The sequence below is a fragment of the Eleutherodactylus coqui genome, chromosome 13 (genome assembly GCF_035609145.1).
Source record: "Eleutherodactylus coqui strain aEleCoq1 chromosome 13, aEleCoq1.hap1, whole genome shotgun sequence".
Taxonomy (NCBI): Eukaryota; Metazoa; Chordata; class Amphibia; order Anura; family Eleutherodactylidae; genus Eleutherodactylus; species Eleutherodactylus coqui.
In genome coordinates, this window is record NC_089849.1 from 50,636,993 (window position 1) to 50,646,777 (window position 9,785).

Consider the following 9,785-nt stretch of genomic DNA (forward strand, 5'->3'; position numbering starts at 1 on the left):
ACTGCCAGGAGGACAAGACGCCCATATTTAGTGTTTTAATGACAGTTGGCGACGGCAAACAAGAGGTTAAATGCCTCCACGCCATTTACAATTAACTTAATTAAATACGAATAGAAGTTTTTTTAATGCAAAAGACAAGTGACAGAAACCCGAGTCCGTCCATCACCCCCGCCCCCGCCAATCACAGCGCCGCATTCAAATAGAGCCCCGCCCCTGTCAATAGGGGGCTGCTATATCTGTCACCCAACGTTCTATAGTGGACGACAGTGTTCTGAGACTGACCCCGAGCACACCTGGACCACCCGAGAAGACGCACCATGAGCCGACAGCGTGCAGGTAAGTGTGCATGCTGAACTTAGAGCAGTGCTGGGCGGCTGTCCCCGTACTACCACGCTGCCAGCCATCAATGCTCCCCAGAAGGTGATCGCAGCCATAACTGCACAGTGTGAGCTATTCTTGCACGTTTTATTCTTGTGACTAGTGATTAGATGAGGGCAACTGCAGATCTCAGTGTGCACAAAGACCACACAAGTTTGTCGCGGCTTGTGATGTCTCTTCCTACCTGCTCCTGCAGAATGGGGGCTGTGCTTTATTGGAGAGTCTGGAGTTTGAAGTGACAGCTGGGGAGAGAGAGAGGGAGGGAGAAGGAGGGGAGACTCGCACAAGTTCCTGTTTCTCTTTGAAACAAAGAAACACTCTGTCAGTGAGAAGTTTTACTTTGAAAGACCCTGTGCAGGGGGATCCGGTGTCCCCCAAACGTAGTACAAGTGAATGGAAGTGATCGGTAAGTATAGAAAGAGTGTCTCTTTAGATTTAAGGGGCAATGGGGCTGGAGTGCACTTTAGGGGACCCCTGTTGCAGCCTCGGGCCATGTGCTTTTGGTGTCTTTGTTCCCATGTGCTGATTGTGACTCTTGATGGATCCGTTTGGGGATCGTAGCGGCTTTATGACTGCGCGCTGTAACTTTTAGTACATCGCGGCGTGTACTGTGGGCTTTAAATCACGTGTGTGTGTTGTGCGCGGTGCTGTTTGTTACATTGTTGCTGCTGTTATGATTGTTCATCATCATCCCCATAAGTTTGGTGCAGCAGGTAAATGGCTACGTCCACATGCCCGGAGCACGTACACAGCCCACCTCCCCCATCTTTTGGGAAAGGAAGAGGAGGGGGTGAGGAATATCCATTTGCTCTGTCTTGAGTTTGTGGGAAGGTCCTTGTTCCTTCTATTCTGCTTGTTTTGGAGGGAGAAGGGGTTTCTTTTGCATTTGAACAGACACAGGCTGGGGGTCTTCAGCCCATTGTCTTGTATGCAAAGGATTGTTTTCAGGTTGAATACAGTCATCTGCCAGCTTATCTCTGTCGGTATAATAGTGTCTGGGAGAGATACTGTAAAACAGATTTAGTGTTTTTTTTTTTTTGTTTTTTTTTTAAGTTAAATGAATTTAGACTTTTTTTTTTTTTTTTTTGTAATGAAGATTGATTGTTGAGATTATTTACATATTATTTCACAAAACTAAATTTGTTTCCACTTTTGCTAGTTATCACGCTTTAAAAGTAAGCACCATGTGAGGGGGGGGGGGGTATACCAAAATTACCTTTCGGATAGCTGACAAAAGGTAATTCTGGTATACCCCCTCTAAATGTCAAAACTTTTTTGTGTGTGAAAACTGCTCTGAAAATAGTGCTGGCCACTAGGGAACATTTTCTCTTGCTTAGCTGTCAAGCCCATCTCCAGTGACAGAGATAACATTGAGAGCAGGAAATGGGGGAGGGGATGACTTTGCCTATAGAAGTCTATAGAGAAGGGAGGGGCAGGGAGAGACAGTGACACACAGACCTGTGGAGACCACCTACAAGGTGTGAGAATACTTGAAAGGCCATTCAGTGCTTCTCTGGAAAGTCTGGTATGCAAATGAGATGTTACAGTGCCTCAGCAGTATCACCTATTGGGTCATTCCATGCCAAGTGGACCAGTGGTCCCCACTCGGCCATCTCCGATTTTGCTGAAAATTTATAAGGATGTACATGTATGTTTGAAACGAGGTTCTGTAAAGTTCTAGGGCCAGATATCAAATACCTGGGACACTGTTGCCCTTTCACTGGAGGTCCCAATGAGCGCGCGGCTTCAGCTACGAGGATTTTGCAAACTTAAGCCATACTTTGGTTAAATATATCTCAAAACCAAAAACCATTGGTAATTTGTGCTTTGACCAGTACACCAAACAGCTATATGGCTTTGCACTGCTGCAATATCACGGTCAAAGCATATGTATTTGTGAAGATATTCACACCCACATATGATGAAAAATGTTAAATGATCAAATCTGACCTATTTTTAAGGTCAAATATCTAAAAAAGGGTACCCCTCAAATCTATTTATTTTGATATCAGTCGAAAGAGCAAATTTTTCTCTACAAGGATCATCATTTTATTTTTTGGAGTCTTTCAGTTTAAGAAAAGAAAAATGCCACTGAACATGGCGTTTTTAAACATACGCAATGAATGATAAATGCACTATTCAAACCTAGATCCTAGGCTAAGACACCCACCCTCAGGCTTCGGAACCTGTGATAAAGAGACCGCCCGTGGCTGGCCTTGCACGGCTATCGGGCGTGGCCCCTAGGCGATGGGGCTGCCAATTCTCAAAAGATTTGGCATTATTACAATTCTTAATAGGATTATAATACCAATTCTTAGGGAATTGGTAGTGGTATAACCACCATGGACCAACGCAAGGGTTTGAATAGTGCATTTATCATTCATTGCGTATGTTTAAAAACGCCATGTTCAGTGGCATTTTTCTTTTCTTAAACTGAAAGACTCCAAAAAATAAAATGATGATCCTTGTAGAGAAAAATTTGCTCTTTCGACTGATATCAAAATAAATAGATTTGAGGGGTACCCTTTTTTAGATATTTGACCTTAAAAATAGGTCAGATTTGATCATTTAACATTTTTCATCATATGTGGGTGTGAATATCTTCACAAATACATATGCTTTGACCGTGATATTGCAGCAGTGCAAAGCCATGTAGCTGTTTGGTGTACAGAGCAAAGCACCGGTTACAAGTCGTTTTTGGTCTTGAGCTATACTTGGCCAAAGTTTGGTGTAAATGTCATGCGGCGTGATTTTCAAGCTACTTTGACACAAAATTGTGGCCGATATATTCTTTTGTGATAGCCGGTACTAATTTTTTTGTGTTCACCAGCAAAAGTTGAGCTAGTATGTCCAATTTCAGCATCATAGCCAGTATATTTCTATAATGCCTATGTGCCAAAGTTTGCAAAATCCTTGTAGCTGAAGCCGCGAGCTCAGTGGGACCTCCAGTGTAAAGGCGACAGTGCCACAGGTATTTAAGATCTGGAGCTAAAACTTCACAGAACCTCGTTTCAAACATATACATATATCTGAGTAAATTTTCAGCAAAATCGGAGACGGTCGAGTGGGGACGATTTTGAAAATTGGTCCAATTGATGTGGAATGACCCTATTAGAAGATGGCTTTCTAATCTCCTGTATGAACATGGAACTCTCTGATCTAGATCTATATACCCAGTCCAGTTTCTATGCTTGTTAAAAACTGGGACGCTTGACTTGTAGGAAAGCTACCTTCCAATAGAGTGCAGCTGTCAATGCCTCAGCAGTACCAACTTGCATAGCTACTAAAATCGCATCTACACTGCTATGTGCTGTTGCACACTGTCTTCCATGATGCTCTGTGTGCAATAGCTGGGTTGCATTTATACTTCAGTTGGGGGATTTTAACTCAATCTCTTAAGTTTCTACAGTAGACAAATAAGTAAAATGGAGCTTTTTTTTTTAATTTTTTTTTTACCCATTGAAGTAAATGGTAATGATTACCAATACAGAGGCAAAAATAGATGGAAATGGGTTAAAAAGGAGAAAAGTGACCAAATATTGAGTTAAAATGCACTTGCCTAAAAACTGCCCAATTGAGGGTCCCAATACTAGGACTAGACTTCAAACTGAAGTATCACTATTGGGTGTGAGGAAGAGGAATGTGTTAATGAAACAAAAGGTGGCTGTAGGTTTCTCCCCTGAGTGAACAAACAATGTTGCTGATTATCTCTATGCATGGAGGATGGCCATATGTGTATACCTTGTCCCTCACCACTCCCTGTAGGCGGCCATCTTGCAGGATAAACTGAGCTCCTGGGGTGGTTTGCACATTGTACCTCATCCAGTCCTCGCAGGTTGCTTGTACTTGAGACTGCTTTTACACAGTGAAGAATTCACTTATTTTTTTTGGTATATGTGTAGATCTCCTTATTTGACCAATGTTTCTCATTACAGAACCAGTCATGGCGGAGGAAACTGAACCTGTGCGGCAGAATGAAAGTGACGCCGCAGAAGCTGACTGCAGCAGCGCTGCGGAGCAGGAAGTTCCTAGTCCTAAAAGGAAGCGCAGAGGAAATCTCCCAAAAGAGGCTGTGAATATTCTACGCGAGTGGCTGTACGAACATAGACACAACGCTTACCCATCTGAATCGGAGAAGGGTCTGTTGTCCGAACAAACCCAACTCACTACTCTGCAGGTACAACCCCAAAATGACTCCTATAGCTACTATGTTAAAGACTGGAATCCCTCTTATCGGAGACCAGTGGTTTAGGGAGGGGGAGATCGCAGAAAACATCAGGTGTAAAGTCAGCCTGACCAATGATGCAACCCTTGCTGTTGCAGTACCTTGTCATATACATGGTTTTGACACAATTACTTAGCAAATCAGGAAATGTTAGTACAATGGTCACTGTAATCTATGGTGATTTTGGTTTTTTGTTTTTTTTTTTCACGCTGCCCCTTCCTTCAATTGAGGTCATGGGCCAGTTTAAAGAAAAAAAAATACAAAATGTTGTGAATTCCTTTTTAATTCTGCCTGAACCTCTGGCACGGCTCCCTTTCTCTAGTGTCAATGTATGTGTTGGCCCTTCAACAGGTTCTGCTGTAGGTTTTCACTGTAACCATTGAATGTCATGCTCTTTAATGTAAGGGTGATGCACTTGTGGCATAACTTTATGGAATGTGCATGTAAAACTGAGCCATGTGTAAATTCACCTTAACCCTTTCCAATACTCTGTCTTGACATCTAAAGACATTATGATTTAAAGCTGTACAGCCCTGATGTTGGAAGACGTCCGTCGGGGTTCTCTTACTGTATACTGCCAGCTTCTCTGCTGTTGGAGCTTATCTAACGTCACCTCATGCAGTACTGGCTTTAGCCAGCAGATGGCGCTGTTGTATAACTGCATAAGATACCTAGAAAAACCAGGATACAAATTGGATTGGAAAGAGTTAAGGGTTCCTATAGTTATCTAGGTTTCATGGCTGCACTGGATACAGCTCTACGTATTTAATGAGGGAGATTCCAATTGGGTATATAAAATCTGTCAACCTCCTTTTTATTACTTCTATACTACACATTAGGTTGCTGCTAGTATCTGCAGGGTTCCCCAAGAGTGGATTCCTTGCATAGCGCCACTCTTGTCCTTTTGGCTGTACCTTGTATTGTGGCTCGGTCTCACTCCAGTGCATGGGGCTGTGCTTCAATACCAGACAGGGCAATAGTGGCTCTGTTGGATAACTGTTACGGTATACTTTCAAAATGGCCGTCTTAAAGCTGTAGACTCACATGGACATGTAATGGCTCATCTGACTTTGTTCCTCTTTACCTGTAGATTTGCAATTGGTTTATCAATGCTCGTCGCCGAGTCTTGCCTGACCTGCTCCGTAAGGATGGAAAGGACCCTAACCAATATACAATCTCCCGAAGGTCAAACAGGACCCCTGAGCCTCCTGCTACTGGTAATAATGCTCCTTCTACTAGTAATCAAGCTCCAGTTGAAACGACGCCACACAGGCGCTCACCAATAACCCAAGTGGATCGCCCAACCATTCCTGGTATGCTGGTGGTTCCTGGTATGCCTACTGGCATAGTACCTGTGTTCTACTCCGTTGGGCACTCAATTCATGCTGTTGCTACAGTAGGTCATGATGTCATAATGCAGAACGTGGCCCCTGCCATGAAAGCTGAAGAAAGCGGCACCTCTGCAGAACTGCCCACCGATTGTGTTTGCCACTCAGCAGATAATCTTGGATATACCCCTACTCCTACTCCTTTACCTGCCTCTCCACCATGCTTTGATGGTGAAAACCAAAGCAGATTGCAGATCCTGGCACATGTAGCCACATACTATATGGCTCAAATGAAAGCTGAGGAGGCCAGGCGTGAAGCTGCTACATCTGCTCTCAATGCGCTCAAACAAGAAGCCTTGTCCAAGGGCCAGATTAAGATGGAACAGGCATAACACTTATGCCTCTTTACAAAGCTATAGAATGGGTTCATTTACTTCCTTGAGTTTTTTTTCTTCTCTGCCAATTGCTATTCTTACAAGAATGCATTGATTACCTCAAGGAAAAAAATGGACCAACGTGGAAGCTATCCGTTTCAGTGTTTGCAAAGAACGCACAAACCCTCATCCTTTGTGAGGGCTCTTTGCAAAAAACCGACATCCTATATAATGTTTAGTTTTATGGACTTCCAGTACTCTACTGTTTACATTTTTGTATTAATCCTCAACTGCTTATTTTTCTGTAGTTGGAATTGCTATAAGGGCAAAAAAAGGCACCTTTGGACACTACAGGTGGGGTGGCCATATTATGTGAACCCTTACAGCATTGTGATTTGCAAATATGCTGCTACCCCTCCCTCTGCACTTTATTGGTCCTAATGGCCAAAGGTCACTCGGCAATGTAAAAGATCACTAAAGCTGGCATGTGGAGTAGGTCACTCGCACAGCTTTCTCCATCTTGCTCAGTATCCTTATCATACATTGCCGCTTGGTTGTTGTTCAAGTGTTTGCTTGGGAGGAGAGGTGATTCATTCTCAATAACTGAGCTTCCCTCGACACTGTTTACTCATAGATGTTAAAAAAAAAAAAAAATTCTATTGAAGTTTTTTTTTGAAACTGTGAATGTTAATTAATTGCTGTTCTGTGACCACAAATGTTCAGTATTTACCTGGCTGTTTTGATTATTTCTTTTTTTTTTTTTCTCTCTATTGATTAACTTAGTTTTACAAGTTAGGTTGTTGGCAGACAAACGCCAAATCGAGTAGTGATTAAATAAGTAGAAAAACCAGTATTCCATTGAAACATGTGCCATTTCTTCAGAGATGCCCCCAAGTATACTTGTGTTTGATTCTTTTATAGGGTAGAAATCTGAAGCTTTGATTTTTATAAAGTGATACTGTATGCAAACTACTTGGCTTTTATTGCGTTTGGCTTATCTTGTATGAATAGTCTTCTGTTAACCACTAGATGGCACAATTACACAAATCAACTTTTTTTTTTTTTTTTCCCCAATAGTCCCTACCCAGTTCTCTTTCAGAGTGGTATAATTAGTTTTTTTTTTCTTATAACGGGTAACTGGAGAAATCCAACTTTTTTTAAGCTAGATGCTACAATTCCTGAACATGTGTTTTTATAATATATTTTGGCACCAGCCAGCAGTATATCTAATTTGTGCAATTTTCTCCTATATCTGTAATAGAATAGCATACTTTAAACTTTTTTTTTTTTGCATTTTATATAAATGTCTTGCATGTATGAAAAACAAACTACAAATCTTACCTCTCAAAGAAAAGTGTAGAGATTTAGTTTTTGTGTATATATTTTTAGAGGGATAAAAAAAAAAAACTTTGCAAAAGTGTCTTAAATGGTTTCCAAAGGTCTTAACTTTATATTTTTTTCTTCTCTGCAATGTGGTTGCGTGACATGTAGATATCCTATGGACCTAGCCAGTATTCCCCCCCCCCCCCCCTTTGCAGTATATACAATTATATGGGAACATTGTCTTTTATTGATCTCGCTGTGTTCAGATAACCTATTCTGGGCCTCCTCCAGTTCCCTGTAAATCTAGATCTGATATTTAGTCACTCGGTGACTTCAGTTACTTTTAAATTATACCTTTGTCTTCAGAAGCTGCAGGAAGCCATTTTTCTGTATATCACCGCTGTGGGTATTTCTTGACCACTTTTGAAGCAAGGGGCTAGAATCGCCCACAAGAAACGGCTCAGTCATGGGGTGAATGAAAAGTGGCTTCTCCCTGAAGGCTGGATATAGTTTCTTATTTCCACTTTTTATATAAAAAAAATTTTCTTTAATTTAAACAGTCTGCAAAGACTAAAAAAGTTAGTATATTCCCCTTTCTAAGTGCATCTTAAGAATTTTTATAATTGAGCTATGCAACTCTTTTAAATAGGATCCCTGCTTGCCATAAGTGAACAGAAACCCCCATACAAAACGAACACTACTTCCAGTTGAGCATTCCTAGACTTGATTTATTATAGTGCTTGTTCTGAACTGACCACATCAACAGTAAAACCCTCTTCTCTCAGATCGGTCCGTTTCTATGCATTGGTAAGCTATAGACTTGTTCTTGAATTACAGACCTTGCAACAAATTTCTGGATGGGCATATTTTGAGATGGTACAGGCTTTTGGATGCAAGCCATTGGCTAACCATATGTTGTAAATGGTAGGCAACATTTTGGAAAGCTCTATAGTGACTTGTCATCTCTTGTGTAAAATTCAGTGCCGACTAATTTCTTATCTATTGCATCTACCACCAGGGGAGCTCATTGCATATGATTATGCTTTGAGCTCTAGTAAAACAGTATTTGGTAAGAACCACAGCGGCCTCTAGTGGTGGTTGCAGGCAGCCACCACATTCCTTTACATCTATCTGTATCTACTATCTAGATATATTAAGAAATTAGTTTCAAAGAGCTTATCAGAAGACTGGCCAAACACTAATGTACACTAAGAATGGATGAGAACCGCTGATGTAAGGCATTCTGTGGGCTGTGTATGTAATTCAGCTTTGTTACATTAAATGCATAGCAGATCTTGGAAACCTTTTTTTTTTTTTTTTTTGTGTTAACCCTAGGAAACCTAATTGTTACATATCAATTGCTGGCCAAAGCTGTAACTGGTCCAATGGTACACCCTTTTTTTAAAGTCAATTTTGTTTGTTTGTGATCAAATTTGTTTGTAATAAAGTTTTTCAAATCTTAAGCCTTCTTCTCTGCATCATTATTTTATACAAAGCCTCTTATTACATGACTATGCTTCCCCAAGTCTATAGAGGGGAGGGAGATGGTAGCCGATATTCTCACAGATGTGGTTGCAGCTAAAGTGACTTACAGCTGCTGCAATCACCTCTACACTGCTCATGACTTCTCTGTTCCTCTAGCCTTCTCCACTGCAAGATAAATCTTAGGATCATGCAATCAGTGAACTAGTGATCGTATATCGTTAGGTTGACAAGTATCTACACTGAACAGTAATTGGGTAGTTTGTACTGAATAGCTAGGACACTAGTCATCCCTTTGTCACTGTTTTCTAGTTAGCAAATCTTATGCCTGTTCATTGCAAAAAATTGCAACGCCGTACAGTTGGCATATGCATGACTGCTGCATGTGCAAATGGAAGTTTCAGCATTCCTTATTGGGCAGATCTCTGGGAAGCGGGACTGACTTGTGGCCACCTTGGAACAATGGAGGCGAACGCAACAAACAGCTGCTACTAGTCCTGGAATATCTGCAGCTCCTGTTTAATGGTGCTGCATGTAGGTTGGACTAAGGCTAGTCTAACACGGCCAAGTATGATACCTGCTTTCAAAATGTGGCTGTTAAGTGGTCTAACCGTGGATCTGAGGTGGTTGTGTCAAACGCCTCCCATCCCTTTAGTACAGCCGCAGCGAAGTGTC

The 9,785-nt window shown here is 41.5% G+C and overlaps 1 protein-coding gene across 2 annotated transcripts; it reads left to right on the top strand.

The window, feature by feature from the left end:
• Positions 1–294: 294 nt before the first annotated feature.
• TGIF2 (TGFB induced factor homeobox 2) lies at positions 295–9,091 on the top strand. 2 transcript variants are annotated; one of them, XM_066586791.1, is made up of 3 exons: positions 295–336; positions 4,314–4,555; positions 5,694–9,091. In XM_066586791.1, the coding sequence occupies exons 1-3, from the start codon at positions 318–320 to the stop codon at positions 6,321–6,323; spliced, it is 891 nt and encodes a 296-aa protein (XP_066442888.1). In that variant the 5' UTR covers positions 295–317; the 3' UTR covers positions 6,324–9,091. The 2 variants fall into 2 exon arrangements, with proteins under 2 accessions (XP_066442888.1, XP_066442889.1); XM_066586792.1 differs by lacking the exon at positions 295–336 and adding an exon at positions 696–784.
• Positions 9,092–9,785: the final 694 nt, after the last annotated feature.

Bases quoted from the DNA above. Each gene is read 5' to 3' on its own strand.
- TGIF2 (XM_066586791.1), top strand. The intron at 4,556-5,693 runs GTACAACCCCAA...CTTTACCTGTAG, and splicing joins CCCAACTCACTACTCTGCAG to ATTTGCAATTGGTTTATCAA.